The 19,449-nt window shown below is 38.1% G+C and overlaps 1 protein-coding gene across 13 annotated transcripts in view; it reads right to left on the bottom strand.

The window, feature by feature from the left end:
- The window catches only part of Ten-a (Teneurin-a transmembrane protein), a 448,925-nt gene that overhangs the window by 16,091 nt on the left and 413,385 nt on the right, over positions 1 to 19,449 (bottom strand). For 10 of the 13 annotated variants that reach the window (XM_083098478.1, XM_083098483.1, XM_083098485.1 and 7 more), the window contains 9 exons: positions 18,920 to 19,197; positions 12,316 to 12,435; positions 11,029 to 11,687; positions 10,693 to 10,906; positions 8,738 to 9,002; positions 7,490 to 7,620; positions 7,132 to 7,278; positions 6,540 to 6,747; positions 2,878 to 2,904 (listed from right to left, as the gene is read on the bottom strand). In XM_083098478.1, coding sequence (XP_082954604.1) covers positions 2,878 to 2,904; positions 6,540 to 6,747; positions 7,132 to 7,278; positions 7,490 to 7,620; positions 8,738 to 9,002; positions 10,693 to 10,906; positions 11,029 to 11,687; positions 12,316 to 12,435; positions 18,920 to 19,197 — 2,049 coding nt within the window. The remainder of the gene's footprint in view (positions 1 to 2,877; positions 2,905 to 6,539; positions 6,748 to 7,131; positions 7,279 to 7,489; positions 7,621 to 8,737; positions 9,003 to 10,692; positions 10,907 to 11,028; positions 11,688 to 12,315; positions 12,436 to 18,919; positions 19,198 to 19,449) is intronic. The other 3 variants (XM_083098484.1, XM_083098486.1, XM_083098481.1) reach the window with 2 other exon arrangements.

Below are 19,449 nucleotides of genomic sequence, written 5' to 3'. Positions count from 1 at the left end.
CTTGGAGGATCACGCGTATCCCCAACGCTGCGAGTGACATCGATGATTACATCGTCATCCATCGAACATGGACGACCATTTTCAGTTGTCGCGATTATTGTGCTCGCAGATTTTGCAATCGCATTATGGATCGAAACCGGGATAATTTTGTCGCAATCGTTTCTAGTGATTAGAAATGCTGGACAAGATTACGCTCCTATTAATTTCATACTGATAAACTGAAATTGTTAAAAGTAATGTTAATGTCTTATTCAAAATGACGCAAATCTTCTTTCTATCTTTCTTTAAATTACTATGATTAAAAATTATATATAATATGATAAAAGTTATGAAATGATCTTAATAGAAGCGTTTATTTGAGTCATCGAGAGAACTAGTGATAAAAGTCAATAATGATCAGACATGTTTCAGTTCAATTACATAAGTATTTTGATTCGATGCAAAAATATATATTTTTAATTTTGTAAGAATGAAGAGTAATTGGATATTATACACGAAATACTTTAAATTCCAAAATGTAAAAAAAAATATATATTGTTTTCCTCAAAACTGCTTATTTGATGCACTTTTAAATTGTTTATTTGATGCGCTTTAAAGGAGAAAATATATTTTTCGCTACGTTTCTATCATAAAAATAATCGTAAATATTATTTTCACGAATAATCGAAACGCGAATTTGTCATTATTGTGCCGGTTTCGATCGTTAATCGTATTGATCGTTTCGTGACTTGGAGATCAAATTATGCCAGGCTGGCGGACGCTGATCCTCCAAGTGCGGGCACAGCAAGGTGGCAGGCACAGTCGTCACTACTGTATGTCCAAACCCATAGTGAATGATAAACAGAAAAAGAAAAACGGATGATCCTCAAATGCATTGAAATGTCTAAAGGCAATCGTAGTCAACCTATATGCAGATAACAATAAACGGAAGAAGAGAACGTACAACGCGCGTACCTAACGCTATAAAAATTATTAGATGCTCTGCGTTATTCTTCATTCTTTTTTTTTTGTGAACGGCGATATCACTCTTTTTTAACTTTTCGTGAGTCTTTCTCTCGACTTATTTGTTTTTTCCTTTTCTCTCTCCACCTCTTTTTCATCGTTCTCACGCGAACGAAAATGTCGAGGACCGATCTCAGAGAAATACCAAGATGTACGAGAGATCGCGAATCAGTCGAAATAATCTCAGTAGATTAGGAAATATTCCTCGTTTTTAGTACTTCGCGCCAGAAAGAAGGTGATATCGTTAATAGTAAGTAGAGGGAATCTCGAGGTAGACGGACGAGGTAAAGCGGAGATTGGTTGGATTTGGGTCTCGATTCTTTCGGTGGGTTTCGATTTCCTTGGATATTGGATAAAGACAGACACAGGGTGTTTGGTACGGGGCCATTGGCACATTTTAGACAGGTGATAATAGACGCAGACAAGGGACAAGGAGGGACGGTCCTTTAGGGTTTTTTTATCTTGAACTGTACGGTGCCGATTAGCAATACTTGCCGATCCGTCGATAGATAGAACAAAAAATGACATGTATACCTGTTGAGTTATTATCTCGAATTTGTATATCGTATATATACATATGACAGAAAAAGAATAATAATAAAAAAAGAACGCAATAGTCGTTCACGCAAGAGGCGCGCAATAAGGTCAGCGTTCGTGTAAAATGCTAGGACGTTCACTATAAGACAAGTTCGACAGGATGTTACATAAAGTGCAAGCCTGGCAAACACAAACAACACAAGACCAGGTTTTGGTAAGTACACGACTCGTAACATACTATTATGTATATTAGTCATGGCTAACGCATCTAAGGGACAAGAAGACAAGACATAACAAAAAAGGGAGACAACAATCTGACGACATATCACAGATAACACAGAGACAATTCGTACGGTTGACTTTAAATGTATACGTGAAGAGCTGTTGCCCATGGACAGATGCTCGGATGATGCGTACAAGCGTATATTCGTAAGTGAAATGAAAAATGAAGATAGATAATGAGATTCTGTCATAATAGAAAGATAACGGACATATAAAATCTTCAGGATTGAATCGTGGTCATTTCTGAAATATTCACTTCTTATACGATTTAACTTTATTCTTGATTTATTTCCAATGTGGATGTTATATAAAGGGAGAGAGTATGTTCCATACAAAAAGGATTTTAAAAAAGTAGGTTACAGAATATTTGTTATAAATTCGATATCGATGCCAAGAGGATTACTTCTCATTCGTATATTTTTTTTTTCGAAGTCCATAGCGTTTTTATTTGCGCACCAACATATATTCGACTATTTTTATAAAAACATGGACGGAAACCCGACGAGAGGTGCGCGCGCGCGGTGCTATCTCGAGCGGGATGAATCGCCGCAAAAACCGTTGACGGCTCATCTCCTGTACGTATCAACGCGAGCGTGGTCATGGGGCGCGAAAGTGAATAAAGACAGATAGATCAGACAGGTAGATAGAGGCTAAAATAGAGAGAGAAAGAGAAAGAGAGAGAAAGAGAGATAGAGCGGACGAAGTAGAGTGGTGAGGTGATGTCGGAAAGAGATGAGAGACAAATATAAGCAAAGTGTAATCAAACACTGGCGAAACGCAAATAGTCTTATAACGAGAAATGATAATAGGCTGTTATATGGACGGCGTAGAGACAGGGAAGACAAGAAAGAAGAGACAGAGAGAACGGAACGTTAAGAAAGTAATGAGACAGTAGACAGGCTAGAGGTTTGATATATAAATACACATGTGTTACATATTAATGGGTCATACGAAAGACATGTAAGATGAATGTACGAGCGAAACGAGCAATAGATGATACTTTTTTTTTTTTTTTTGGATAATGAACGATTAGCGAGAGCTTGAGCTGCAACTTACCGCGGTGTAAAGGAACTCCAGAACGTACTACGTGTGGGAAAAACCAACGAGAAGAAAGGGCGTTACCACGGTCACAGAACCCGCGTATGCGGGCAAAAACGGATGCGCGTGCACAGCATTGCGCGAGCAATCGTCTTTCGAGCAATTGCCCTCGAACAGGCTATTCTTTTACTTTTGCGAACGCGATCGCGTTAATTATTTTCCCGTAATCTGGGACTGGACGGTGAGCCCGACTTTTTCCGTCTCCGGCTCCGTTCCGGTACCGGTTGGACCGACACGGAGACTTCGCGAGTGCTCCTCGCAATGTTCCGCACGCCATTACAGAAACAATAGACGTAGACACACACTAATCAAGCGTACCCATCATACACGCGATCTTTCCAGTCACGCAACATGAACGCAGTCACTCTCGGACTCATTCAACATAGAGTGGTATACAATGTGACAGACACAAGTTGGAAACTACGCAACGTATACACATATGTATATAATGATATGTAGGGCCCGGAAACACACGAATACCCGACGGGAAAATCGGTCGTATGTTAATACGCGGCGTCATTTCGGCCGGAATGACATCCCTTCCTCCTCATGACGCTGTCCTTAGCGCGGATACCCCGATGTAGCAACCGAGGGAAACTCTTATCAGTTTGGTCTAATCAGGATCGCCCGGACTGACAACGAGAGGAGATTCCATCGGCATCGATCTAGGGTCCAGGCCTATGGGACGAGCCTCGAATATTGATTATATCCGAGCAACCTTAATGCCAATCTGAATAGTAAATTCACAGTAAGGCGCTTGTATCTGTGAGCATCTTTCTTATTTAGAGAGAAATATTTTTTAAAAATATCATGTTAATATAAATAATTTTTTAAAAAAGATCATTTATAAATGTTCTAGTAATAAAATAATAAGATTTGCCTGTGAGTGTGTGTCTGTGTGTGAAATTAGAAACGGCAATATTAAATCTACTACTGAAGTATTTCCGATATTATTTAAATTTTAATAAAATTTGCAAGTCTATCAAAGATATTCCTCTTAAAAGGAATTAATAATTACATTTCCTATTTAAAATTCTTTTAAATGACTAAATTCTTTTAAAAGATTACTGTATTTAAGAACTGGCTACAATACTCGGAATAGCAATCAATATTCTAGCGAAATTACGAGACATGAATGAAAACAATATTTTAAATGTTTGATTTCTGGAACTCTTTACGACAACATGGACCTTATTATACGCACCGTATACAAAGTTTCGTGAAGTAAAAAGAAGAAAACGGTACGAGAAATTTCAAACTTGTGTCTACCATATCTAGAAATACTTTTACGAGTGGGCGAGTCACGGCGCTTGTGCTCTTTGACATCGATAGCTCTTTGCACAGACTTTCACAGATAATTGCAAATTCTCGTTAAGGGAGTTTTGATCTCTGCCTGTCTGACTCAACCATTCGTACTCTTTATCTATGAACTCCTTTCTCGTAATCGCTTAACGAATGGCCAGATTATTGGTGTCGGAAAGCAATTTTGAAAATGTATCTCTGTCCTTTCTTATATATGAGTTAGTTATATTGCGCGCAGGCCGAGTACTGTTATACTTTATAACGAGAACGAACAGTGCCTAGAGTACATTAACGCGTGAGAAATGAATTAACTAATAAGATAATACAAAAGCAAGTCTCTAGCATATTCTCGTTATGCAGACTTTCGTCGTTCAGTCCGTAGGCAAAACGGAGCCTTTTTTCGGTCTTTGGCTGTAGGGTGATTGGTAATCTGGTGTTGGTAAAGGGTTACACACAGAGGATAAACACTAGACAAAATACACGATTCCTCCGAAATGCTTGCGCGGCCTCTTCCAGTTGAGCCGCATATATATCAATAATTATTTCTAAAATGCCGAACAAAGGAACACTTAAAAAAATCATAAATTTTGAATAATAAATTATATTTAATTTATATCTTTAAGTGTGAAAAAATTCTTTTAATCTTTTCTATTTTTCAACTGAGACGATGTAAATAAATATAAAATTATATACATATTCGCATCAACTATTATACCAAATATTTAGAAATGTATCTCATGCAAATTCTAACTATGTAATGATAATTTTTTGTAATGAATAATACTTTCTTCTATATTAGACAAAAATAAATATAAATGTCATCGATTGGAGATACATATATAATATATACAATTATTTATTTATTTATTTATTTATCGATATAACACTTAATGTTTAATTAATCTCAATTATAATGAGAGATTAGCTAACAAAAAACCTTTGATGGTTTCGAAATAATTATCGATACAATTGGCATTCGGAGGAGGGAAAGGGGTGAAACACTAGGAAAATGACGGTTAGAGGGTTACAAGGTGTCACCCACCGGGGGCTCTCTTGATATTTCAGCTGTCACGGATGTGGATTCATGATGACGATTCGATCAAATTTTTGTAGCGTTCAATGGCCGGTCACGATGGGGGAACATCAATTTAATAAATAATTAATTGCAGCATATATATATATATATATACACATATATATATATATATATATACACACACATATATATATATACACATTTTGAAATTATTTACGATTTTGTAGCGTTTGTGAACCAATAGTTTCGACGTGTAACGTGTTTCATCAACAAAATATTATTTACTGTTTATAAAATAACAATATCAAAATTATAATGATTATTGAATTTATGAACTACTTTGACGTCATACTCGCACAACTATCTTTTTATTTTCATTCTCACTCCGTTTTGAAACAAAGCATAATATGCAAATTCTTTTATATTATTTGATTTGCTATTTTGCACGGCTTTTATATAATATTCGTAGCATTTATTAAATATATATTTCGCAAACATGAAATTTATGTGTTACATCTCTACAATAAATTATGATAAAATGAAAAATACATCGTATCCGTACTCAAAGCTGAAAATATATTTTAATTAACTTTGTTCCGTTCACGCGAAATTATTGGTGCGCGTTTGTTGTGCACACATATTCAAGAGGATCATGTAAGAGAAAGTTATAATAAATATGAGAAAATATGTACCCTCCATCGTAAACTGTTACCACAAATTGAAACGCGCAAGTTATATAATCGTATTCATAACTCGATAATCACGTGCAGCGTGACGCGATATATTGTATTTTCGCGCATTAAATTCGTCAGTCCTGTAAATTGCAATTTGGACATTAATAACGCTTTTTAGAACGTTCACTATACATTGCGAAGGCAAATTCACGGCGTGCCGTATTAAAAAGAACGATAGTGTTCAACCAAACACGATGATACGCGTGTTTCTGACTAACGATAAAAACGGGAAAAGTAATGCGCGGTCATATGAAAATCGTAAAAAGGCCAAACTATGACACGCAGCTATGCTATTTTATCTTCATTAAATGTTATATGTATAACGTTTACGATCGACCGAGTCGTTGCCGCGTTTATATTTCTCCAAAATGTTAATGCAAAAAACTCTACGCAATTGTCCGAATGCGAAAAGTCTGTCGAGAATGTTTGAAAGAATGGCGAGTTCTCGGTCGCTCGAACGTTCTCCTCACTTATATTATGAAAGTAAGAGACTAAAGCGAATTCTAATTCGAGTTTTAATTTGTCCGAATAGAAATGATCGATCTTACCTTTCCGTGTACTCGTCCATGTGAGCATAGCTCTGCACGCTGTTCTCCTCGACGAGGAACTTGACTCGTTGATAAAAGGACGCCGTGACGCTGGGCGGTTGTTTTCGAAGAAGAACGTCCACAGGATTATTACTAGCAAGGCACATGATATGTTCTGAACAAGCGTCGTGCGAACAGCACTCGCTGTCAGAGCAGTCCATCATGCCATCTGAGGAAGATGATCTGTTAGATATCCGTTCGAGCGCGTCTCGCTTTTGATATGGATTCTATTCTTTAAAGAAATTCTATTTCCTGCACTTTTATTTTTAAAAAACTCAAAAATTAATTATAAGAGTATAAAATAATTTAAAAAGGTAAGACAATTGTAAGAATAATTGTAATTTATGACAATATGTTCGCACTAATGTTTATTCTATATCTGAATATTGTTATATATTTAAAACTATATTTTGTCGTAGCAATATATATTATTTCAATTCTCCTTTCAAACTTCACAAAAAAAATATTCATTAAACATAGATAAATAATGATATACTGTTAATTATCAATTTAACAAACAATTTAAAAAACAACTAACATTGCTTAGACTTACCTTCATCATTGTCAAGATAATCATTACATTCCAATTCGAGTCGTATGCTGCAATCTCTACCGGCCCATCCGGTTGAACATTCGCAACTATATTCGCCGTCCTGTAAGGTGCATAGTCCATGGCGGCTGCATCCATTTTCGCATCCAGCTATTTAAAAACGAAAAGAGATAGTTTTCGTTTTTAAATCGGATATTTCCTCCAATAATTACATTTTCAATAATAAAAGTTAATTAAGTTCATTAATATCGTATCGAAAAAATACTTTCTTATCGGAGAATTTATTATCGATTGCAAAATGTGTCTCGAGCAAAATAAAACCCTGTTATTTATTCAAAACATAATTTGCTACTTTACATACGTAATGTGCAATGTCTTCCATTCCATCCTTGACTGCATACACAGGTTCCATTTTTGCACTGGCCATGTTCGGCGCAACGTGTATCGCATGGTTTTTGATCGCATTTCGTCCCGGTCCAATCGTCATGGCATCTGCAAATGTATAAGTATGCTTTATATCTTACAGATCGCGATTATGGTTTCGTCGATTGTACTTTAATTTTCATTTAACAACTGAAATGAAGAACAATAAGTATTACCCGCGTAGAGAAACGATTCGGTTTTATTACGTTAATCGCGCCGGTTATTCCGAAAAGTTACGCAAATGTTCCTAACAGGATTTGTTATGTTAAATGGAAGTATCGCTGAACGTAAAATCATTTCTCGGCGTTTATAGCGGTTGCAATAAAAAATGCGAGTTTGAACCGAGTTCCGAAGTTGTTCTGCCGTCGTGCGGAACTTTTTGCACTTAGAGCCTCTTTTACGCCAACTCCCGGGGATGGGACAGGAGGGATAGACGAAAGGCGTCAGCTTTAGAATATGAGAAAGGAGAGATCCTCTCCCGCGTCCTTGATTCTGACAAAGGAAAGTAGGAAGGGACGGTCCTTCGAGTTGTGATAAGTTGGCGCCTCGTAAGACAGAGCCTTTTTCTCGCAATTTTTCACCTTTTTAGCCTCAACTTTTGTGCCCGCGATCACGACGAGCAATTTACTCATTTTTAGGCTATTCTTCGCCCACATCTATTCCACGATATTTCAACGTCCCGACGAAACGTTACTCTTTCTCCCTTTTTCGACTCGTGCGAGCGAATTACTGTTAAATGCTCACGACATGCTTCCCTCGTGCATTCATCGTTGAAAACTTTACAACGTTTCGCAGTCTTCGCGACATTACGATAATCTATTTCAGTCGTAAAAGTTGCAAAAAGCTCGCACATCATACTCTATAAAGCACAGAGCGCGCGTAAATGGCCGCCACGTCCGCACAATTCCGCAAATCCCCCGCATTAAACAATGATCTCGCGCGAGGTGCGGGCGTCACATGGGAGAGAACGAATCGAGGTCGCGTGGAGAATTCCTCTAATCCGAGAAAAACGACCGGGCGAAGGGACACGTGTCACTTTTCTCGTTCAATCCCGGCGAGCGGCTGCTAGCCGTTTGCGCACGGCTAACCCAGTTCCGGAATCCCGGTCGCAACGCCCACGAAGGACCCATAAAGGATGCCGATATACAAAGGACGACGTATGTGAACAGGTCGTGTGTATACTGACTTGCAGCGACCCTGCTCGCAGGATCCGTGAGGTCCGCAGTCTAGACCGCAACTCGGCTGCGAGCAATCGACCCCTGTCCAGTGCTCCTCGCAAACGCAGGCCGCAGATTCGAGGTCGTACGTGCCATGATCGGAACAGCCGGGCAGACACTGGTATACTTGCTGATCGACCTGATTGCATCGCTCACCCTGCCAGCCGGCCTTGCAGTAACATTTGCCGGAGACACAGGCACCGTGGTTGCTACAGGTCGGATCGGAACAGTCGGCTGAAAGTCAAAAGAGAATGGATCGATCGCGCGATGAGATCATCGAATTTTTCAACAATTTCAGCGCGATTCAGAGTCTTCGCGTAAAAGTATAAACTTCTCGTTCGAGAGTGTACGAGCCCTCCTCCCCCCTTCCCGTCACATCCCTTCAGTTATCAGCTCTTCTCCGTTTCTCTGCCTGCTCGTCACGCCCGAGCGCCGCTGATTGCGTCCATGGCGTGGACGAATGGACCAACTTTTTAAATTATGGCATCGGAACAATTGCATTATTCCCGCGGATCCCACCTGCCCCGGGGAAATTATGAAACTTAATTCCAGAACGTCCTCGGCGCGGCGGCCTTGCGTCCGTACCGCGTTATACGCGGGATGCAAGAGATGAGAGAAATTCCTGGCGGATTCTTCTTGCATTATGTATGCACGACGTTAATCGAATGGGATCATAGATTTGTTCGCTTTCATTAGAACCTGACAGGTGCGTTCGCCGTTATACGGAACGCAGGAAATTGGGCGTTGAAGTATGATACTATTAAGCGTATTTAATTACATATACCTACGGAATGTTTCTCTGAAATGAGCTCTATTTGGTAAAAATATCGGAACATCGATTCCCAGTCACGAGGGATAAATAAAGAAGCAGTTTTAAAAAGATTTCCAAAAATGAAAATAAAGCATCGTATCTTAATCGTTACATAAATATAGATCACACTATCATTCTTCGATAAAGTTCAAAAATAAATGGAACCATCTTTTTTATCAGATTTAACAAATTCTATAAGCTTCGCCTGTTAGTTTCCATTTACCATTACCGTTGCGACTGATGCAAATCGGTTTCGCTCTTTAAATTTATTGTTCCTACAATTGGAGTTGACATATTCCACTGACGTGGAATTAATACCGTTTTCGTCTACGTTTAGGAAAAAGCGACGAGTGAGCAGATCTCTAACGAGGACCGTGAGAATGTCAGAGACGAAGCGTCTCGTACCCGGCGAATAATCTCGTCATTTATATCGTATGTCATTCAGCCTCTAAAGTTCCGAGAGTGCGAAATTATAAAGTATCGAACGCAGCTGCGTATTTCACACGCGCGCGCGCACGCGCGTTTATCGTGTATTATTCAAATTCTCGCAAAACAATATGAAACTAATTGTCGCGTTGAATTGGCACGGCTTGACCCATATGTAAATTTGGAGAACTCCGCGTGCATTAATTACACGCTGTACACAGGCCGGACTGTGTTCTCCACCAACGGGGACTCTGCATTACTAATATCTTGAATCTCCCCGGATAGAGAACCAGGACGTACGCTTGAATTATGGGAAAATTAATGGTGTTGTGACAAACATGAAGAAATAACGCTCCGGGACAGAAATAGATGTTCGAGGTAAACGTTCCCGCCGGCAACTTCCGCTAAGCCGTTTTTAAAGCTGAAATACGCGCACATTTGCAGTGCAACATCATCGCTCGCAAATCGCGTTCGAATATTTTCAAAAACGAATCTCGACGAAATAAAATCTACTCTCGATATTTTTTAAATTTTTCCTTCTTTTTCACATCGTGTAAAAAAATCAATTTAATAAAAAAAAATAAAGCAAACAATTTATCTCGTAATTTCCGGATACACATTAAAATTTTTATTAGATGCCTTTATTAAATCGAGCATTTTTATATATTATATGTATTCCTAACTTACGTTCGTCGCAAAAGGCGCCTTTCCAGCCAGGATTACAAACGCAGGATCCTCTAACGCATTGACCATGCTGATTACAATCAGGAACTTGACAGTCACCTAACGGTATGTCACATTCGGCACCTTTCCAGCCCTCCTCGCAGTGGCACATGCCACCACCATATTGTCCATGAGAGGAACACAAAACCGGACATACACTTTTGCTGCAATCAGCACCCTAAAACAATCGCAAGATTTTGCATCCTATAATTTCCAATTCCAGTAATATATATGATTAGATAATACATTTGCATTTGATAATATTTGCGTTAGATAATGGGTTATTTCATGAGAACACACCTGATATCCGTCTATACAGTCGCACTTGCCAAGGTAACACGATCCACGTCCGGAGCAGTCATTGGGACAGGTAGTGGAGACTCCTTCCGCTTCCGTGACGACTAAAGTCACCCTGTAAGGCTGCAGTTCATCATTATAGACAGACAGGAACCAGTCGCCGGTATCGAAATATTGCAGCAGACTGACGTTGACCATTAGCGGCTCCACGATAGTTCTCTTGATGAGCACGTGTTGATAGGACGTGGCCGGTTGCGCCGTATGCTCCGCGTGTACGTCTTGCGAGCTACTGGACTGCATAAAACTGACGGCCTCGGAAGTCACGTCCCTCTTTAGTCTGTGAACTACCCTGCCACCCTTCACGAACTCCACAAAGTCGTATTGCGTGACGCTGGGCGCAACGTTCCGCCTGCCGTACACGGCGAAATTCGCACCCCACGGCAAGGTCAAATTCAGCCTGATGAATGCCGGCTGCTTGTTGCGGAACTCGCTGTTCCAGAAGTGATACGGTGGAATGATGGCGGAATGGGCGACGTTGTAGGCCTGCAGCTCGAGCACGGCCGGCCATTGCTGCGCAGATTGTTGGATCTGCGGATCGCTTTGTTGATCGCCGGCGCTATCTGCAGCGCTGGAATGTTCCGCTGTGCTCGTCGGTAGAGATTCTGCGAAAAAAAATGTAGGGGATGTGATTGACACATTGAATAATACAGTGATTTAATTGATCGAAAAGAATTTATGAAATTTAAAAATTTATTTTATCGCAATAGTATTTTTATAATTTTATGTAAAAAAAAACTTTTATTCCTCTGAATTATACCATCGTATCACGATCTGCATATCATGCATTTCAAGAGATTTATTTGATGAATAAGTAACTAAAAAGAGCAATTTATATTTTTATTTCTTAATGCATTAGTCTTTTAAAAAATATTTTTTTATTGAAAGAATTTAATTAAATCTAGAGAAGCGTTCACATTATTTTTTTAGACGGTGTTATATGTTGCTTTGTTCCAAATCTATCAGTTTATCTTTATATCACGCGCGTTATATTACGCATAACTCGTATAATTCAATTGCTCAATTATCTTTCTGAATTGGTACAGTTTGTAGTTTGAAATCTTTATAGCGGATGACATTTGAATGCGCGACGATATAGTCTTCACTAAGGATATTATATCGATGGAACGTTCATCCACTCGCGCTTCCCAAAAGCAATTACCGTGTGACGCTGTACGCGAGAGTATTTACATCATGCAGAGTAGATGCAAATTAATACCGCTCGATATTTACCTTCTGTGGGTATCTGCGTGGATATCGAATCGTGAATGTGTGCGTTTTCGTGAGTGACAGCCTTGATATCTTGAACCAGAATGCAGTTAGTACTGTCTATCGGACGCATAGAGCTCACTGCTGGAAAATAAACATAATAGCTATCCTAAAATAGGAGTTTATGTTTGCGGTTTGATGTAAAAAATTTTCCGTATAATATTTATAATTCAATATCTATAATTATTGTAAATATAAATATAATGTAATAATATAAATATAATATTTATTAGTAATAAATATTAATCACAATATAACAATAAATATAACAATATGAAATATTTATTGTTAGTAATAGCATTAATTATTGTTACCATTACTATAAACTTTCTACTATTACCATTATTATTATTATTTGAGACTGCAACATTTGGCTTTACTATTCAAAAAGTTATTACAATATCATTGAAAATAATTAAATATTAGAGATAATTAAATTTGCATTTTCTACGCTTTAACGTAAAATACGTTAAATACATTCACCTTCAAAAGTTTTTTTAGGTAATTATGTTTATGTTCAGATAATTATGTTTAAACCTATATTATGCGCTAGATAGCTCACAAAAAATTTTAATAACTTTGGGAAAGAAAAAAATCCATGTATCAAGTCTTACATACAATTGCGCATAGATAAGTATTATATTTGTAATATACGATGCGTATTCTCTGAGCAACATAGTATTGCCATGCGACGCTTTTATAGCGTCAGGAATCAAGAACAGCTTTAGTGGGACGTCTGGGAGCAGCCTAATGGGTTCATAAATTCGTACAATCGCTTTCGAATTACGATGGTGCACTAGATTTTCCATGACAAGTCGACTTTTTTGCTCGAGTAGCTTTTAAAGCAAAGTATCGTGTAATAAGTTCGAAATCTTCGAGGAAATATCACATGCATGATATTATTTTATGAAGAATTTTGGCCAGGTGCATGTTGCAATATTTTATTGTTCATTTTCTTCATAAACTTTAACAAAATAGTGTTTAATTTGATTGTTGTTTTGGTTAAAATAATTATGATATAAAATTATAATAAGCGACAACAAAAACATTTAGTATTAGCTAATATAACTCGAGATTCAATCTTATATTGATATTGTATAACTCAAGTTATCTCTGTAGTTTTATCTCGAGTTTCCCCATTTATATTAATGTTTTCTAGCGATAAGTGCAAGTTCGTTGAATTTATAAACGCCATGATAAATTCGGCAATAAAACCCTTATCCGTGGCAGGATATTGCGGTTTAATTAATTATCTGTCTCGTGCGCCGCGAGCGTCACGAATTAATTACGCGGTTTAACGAGAGTTTTTAAAAAGGGGCAGGACCCTGCAACGCAGCCCCGCAACTAACGATCTCTTGGCTTATCAACGCAACAAAACAGCGATAACGCATAATTGAATTCGCGTGTTATTGCCGCACGGCTGATTTGACAAATAGCGATTCGCCGATACACTCGGCGCTTGATATTTAATGGACGCATTTTCGCCTGCCGCGATTTATTGTATCACGAATTGTATAAGCTTTCTGTCGATAATAGCACTCATTATCGCGCACGCTCATGCGCTATTTCTAGTGGAATCGGTATTGTGATTGTTATTATTCTTCTACATTTTTGCTATACACTACACACACAAACGCGTATGTAAAAATAATGCATCGAACATATATAAAATCATAAAGAACGTATAACAGCAATTATAAGCTTTTATAAAAGAAATTATAAGTATCAGTTAAAATTTAACATTTTAATAGTTTTCGCAATAATTTCAAATTTGTTTTTCATCATAGAAAAATTTACCGGCAATAGTTTTTGACAAGTTTCTTCGAGGTAAAGGAAGCTACGCGATACATGAAGAGATGAATACATGCCTAAAAGTTTTCATATACATATGCGTTCTCACGCAACCGATACAAGAAAACGTACACATATACACGCACGTCAGCTTGGAGATAGACGAAATGACCGGAAAAGAGCGACTATTCCTTCGGGATCGACGTTGCCTGGCCGCTATGTAACTATCACTGAAATTGAGTTGCAGTGAACTGTGAATGACCTTATTTCGCGTATACGCCAGTCAGCGTTGCATCGTTTTCGTTCCCGGTTCATGTCATCGTAGCTCAGCAATTCAACTTTCCACGTATCATATATACTGAGTGCCCGAAAAGTCGTACATTGCCTTTGGAACATCAAACATCCAATACTAAATTAAGAAAAAAATAATTAACATTCAAGATATCTTTTGCCAAATCAATTTTTTGGTAATATGATCGTACATATTCAATTTTTTACTTCATACTTGGAATAAATTTTAATTCTTTTTAATACTTTAATATATTATAAGCATAGAGGTTCCTAAATATTTCATAAGCATAAGGTTTCCTAATATTTAATGTTAAAAACTAAAGATGAGAGATAATAAATTTTTTAAATAAATTTTGAATTTATTAAAATAAATTAAAAATTCAACGCCAAAATTGCTTTAAAACACCTTGTACATTTTGCTACAAAGACAACAGTGTGAAGTGAGATTATATTAGAATTCAATATATACTCTTGGACTCAAGAGACCGTCAAATTTTGGTGATGGACTATCGGAAATTTAAAATGTCTGTAATGCAAGTTGTGGAAGGGTCGTTGCACTACTGTCTACCCCTTTGCGGGGATAAAAAGAACGAGCGCGTTTGTGAAGGACAGCGGGCATGTTCACAGGGCGCGCAAAGGAACAACTTTTTCAATTATATACTCCCGGATCGATAGAGCGATTCATTCCCGAGAATGATTCCCGGATTATCGTAGGATTATCCCCCCATCGGTCCGTTCCACCGCCCACTTCCGCTCGCGTACGTTATAATGAAATGTTTACAATCGATCCGTTTACCCTTTCGTTCCGATCCGCCGAAGCGTGAGTCCAGACACGACAGCGTTATCGAGCCGCCTACAATGTCGCTATTATTGACGAGTTAACTACTAATAGCGTAGTAATAATGCGTAGTAATAATGTAATACGTTTTCCCACGATACAAAAAACAAGCAAACTATAGTTTTTTAATAATAGGCATTCAATTAAAAGTGAAAAACTGTTTCAATATCTGTCTTAATATCGGTTTTAATAATTGTTTTAATATGATTTTATGTATATCTCGATACTTGTTAATTATAATTAAAGAATTTTAGCAAACCAAGTCTCAAAAATGACGTTGTAAAGATTAAATGCTTATCCTTAAAAAAATAAGACACGGTTGTAATTTGAATATAAATACGTGTATTAAAAAGTAGCAAATTATAATTTTTTTTTTAAGTTCAAGTCCGCTTAAGAGCGATTGTCGCGAGAATATTTTTATTAGTCGCTTGTAAATGAAATCGTGGAGGGAATTTACATCATAAGTGGCCTGTCGCGAAACAATTTTGGCCCTAAGGATCACGAACGAGCAGGCAAATATACGTCAAATTACCGAAAAGCAAAGCCACTCGTGTGCATACAAAATCCATGCGTTCTGAAGCGAAGTAAAGAGATGAAACGAAAAGAAAGGATTTGCGTAGAAAGGACCTGCTGTGTTTGTGTGTGCTCGCGCGTGTACACGTGTTTGCGTATATGTGCGCGACTGGAGAGTAAATGGATCTGTATGCGATCGTAGCCAGAGAAGCGCGGAGGACGGAAGGGGACAACGCAAGGTTGGCGCTGTTGGGGTAGTTTGGATGCAGTAGCAAACAGGCAGATTGGATTCCAGACTCGATTTACTGGAATGCAGAAATAACAGCTGGCGAGCAGTCTCCGAGGCCGAGAACCGACTTTGCAATCTTCCTTCTTCTCCTTTCTCCTTCTGCGGGACACGCTGAACAGAGAAAGAAGGAGGATATGAACGAAGTCCAGGGGAGGATTGGAAAAAGAGGATAGTTTCGTAAGAGAGCGTAGGGGGAGACGAATGGAGAATGTTATATAGAATCGTGGGACACAATGCGGACCCAGCTATCCTCGTATTCTATCCTTCTTCCGCTAAATCTTCTTAGTCCCTGTGACCTCGGATGATAAAGTCTAATACGTCTGCGAGACGGACCTTGACCGTCGGTTGGATTTTCGGATTTCTCGCGGAATGCAAAAACGCGATTCGTATGGCGGCAAGAGAGAAGGAAATAGGTTCCTCTGTAGAGCGCTGATAACAGGCAGGCATTAATTTCCTTAATCGGACCCGACGCCATGAAGATGCAGCGATGTTCAACCCCGTTCGCGCGTATCTTTAGCCTCGCACCTCGTTGGCTTCTACATTAGCATAACAGACCTGATGAAGTCATTTTCTGAGTTCTTTTTGTAACAATAATAGCCTGAAGTAATACCGAGACGATATTTTTTTAACATTTTTTTTAACATTTGGTCTTAACAGCATGGATCAACGAGAATGATTTGTCTTATCACGAATATTTTTATAGAATTTACAATTACAATAACGGCAAAAATACCGCGTTGTCTTGTTTAACTTCAGTAAGATATCATGTTTGTATATATCGTGAAATTACGCTGTAAATTATTTACGTAACAAAATTTGTCAATATTAGCCATCGGGTGTACCGGGTGTAGTACGCCGTTAGTTGCACGGCTATCGATTTGTGCGTCGACTAGGCCATTGCCCCGCGAAATGCTTGATTCGTTTAGCAAAGATACATATTTATAATCTCTGATAATTTGTTGTCTTGTTTTCTTAGCGAGTATATAATTAAGCTTGAAAATGTTAAAATCGGTGATACGTGAAATGATAAAGATACATTATTATTATATTGTTATCTCTGAAATGAAATATCTTCTATGTCTTCTATGGGGAGCCGCTGTTAGATACATTATTAGTAAATATAGAGAGAGACGTGTTATCGATTCATATAAATTCGAATATATTCACTTCTTTCTCATGCCCATTCGACGCGCTACGGTTTGTAGTTTCTGAACTATAAGCATTATGGGTAAAATGTACCCCATGCCATCGAAACGCTTCCTCTCTCACTATCGACAAGTAATATTTCTGCCTCTCCCTAACCGGATGGAACCAACCATTCCGTGTTAAATGAACCATTACGCTAGTAATGTTACGCTTGTATAGCTCCTCACAGAAGATCCGGACTTGCTGTGGAACAGTATTTAATTTTCTCGAAGGCGACATACATCCTTGCTTACGTTATCTCATTTGATTGCATTGTTCACTACACAAAATGCGAAGATTCTGTTCCAGGAACGTGACAATATAATAATTGGTTTTTAGTTTTTCTAAAAGCTGCGAATTCCATCTACGTTATTTTACTCGAAAATAAACTCCATTCTGCGGATATGATAATAATAATAATAATTTAATAGTGGAAGTTGAATTTAAAATGAAAAGTAAATTGATTTTACTAAAAGCAAAAATAAAAAATATGTTCATAAAATGTTACTTTTATGTATTTTATGTATTGTATTTCTTCATTACGTAAAAAACTTCTTTGACATATTTATAACTGAAACATCGTGGAAATAATGCCTTTGATGCTGCATTTTGGAAGTTTATAACGGTCCAGCAATATCCCTTTGTAACAAACGTTTCAACGTAGCGCAAAATAAAATGGACTCGCGTGTTTTATAACCCGAAGCTGCTTCTGTCGCAAAGAAACACCGTAAACGTCAACCGTAAAATAATGCTGTTGCAGCAATGTTACGTGTACCGTCGTTGCAAGAAAAATGTCAATGTGTATCGTAGGTATACAGTGCGTTTTGCGGGCGCATATAGCACCGTTACAATGTAAAATATTTCGGATAGTTTACTCTCCCTCGAATTTGGTTGAGTCTTTTGTGCTTTTTTCTTTACTAATTTCATGCTTTGTTCATTTTGACCGTTTTTGTTTATTAAATTTTAAATACATTATCTAAATTGCATATTTGAATAAAAGATTTTTATTTTAACGCATTAAAAGAGCTGCTGTCATATAAATAATTTCCCGTTGCCTTATCCTTATTGTTTCTTTATAAATGGAGCAAAAATATAAATTAGGCGCATTCTAACATTTGCGAATCTCATTTGGTCATGATTTACATGATTACGCGAAATTCGTCATGCCTTTGCGAGGAATGTTATAGTGTCAGTCATATATGTATAATCCCCCATTGCATATAGGAATTAGCATGGTGCAGTAATGCCGACGTTCCGATGGATTTTAGCATTAGGTGGGTTGGGTTCGTCGTAACCAGATTTGCAAGTTAATAATGAATTATTGTACCGTGAATTTCGGGTCAGCCAGCAATAGAATTGTGTGGACGCCGGCGGCGTGTTACGACTCGGACGTGCGCTTTGGGACTAATAAAAACGGCTCATTCAAATTTACGCCGAGGTAAATATTATTTATGGAATCGTTGTATTAAATGGCCCCTCGCTGTCGTATATTACAAATACAAATTTGACTATATCTTTAGACAGTTTAACCTGATTGTTAATCTAATCAAATATTTGTTTGATTCAAAATTAATTGTCATGCAAAATATAACGAAATTACATCGATTGAAACTTGGCGGAAGAGATTATTTTAATGTTATAAACATTACATAATTACTTACCAGCGAAGTATGCCAGCATTGCTGTAAGCGCCACGGCCAAGAGTATCAGGGCGATCGAGAAGCATTTCCAAGAGCATCTATGCTGACAACGTTTATCGATGTGAAAGCGCGACGGCGAATACGGGGAATAATGCGGCACCGCTGCGGCGCGAAGTGGAAAACCCGGCATCACCATAGCTTGGCCTTGCGCGCCTACTGTAGCGGTACCGCCATTTCCGGCACCACCTAAACCGCCGCCCAGAGAACCCACCGTCACTTGCTGTTGCGGTGGCGGAAGCCTGAAACAATAAGCAATAATCGATGTTATTAAAATAGTCTGAGACGCAACGTGAAAGTTATGTCACACACGATTACATCCTATGTCAATATAGTACGTTTAAATCAAATTGTTCGCGGCTCCTTAATGATTCGACGCATTAATAACTAGGAATCGAATTATCAGGTATGACAAGTAGTTCTTGGCGTGATTGCAAGCGCAAATCGGAATATAGTCAACGTCGATTAGTATCTCCCACGTATCTCGCTTACTG

Source organism: Camponotus vicinus, unplaced genomic scaffold (assembly GCF_025532165.1).
Source record: "Camponotus vicinus isolate PSW18456_S1 unplaced genomic scaffold, iyCamVici1.0 SCAF_4, whole genome shotgun sequence".
Taxonomy (NCBI): Eukaryota; Metazoa; Arthropoda; class Insecta; order Hymenoptera; family Formicidae; genus Camponotus; species Camponotus vicinus.
Note: the sequence above shows the minus strand (reverse complement) of the source record. Positions and strands in the feature narration are given on the sequence as shown.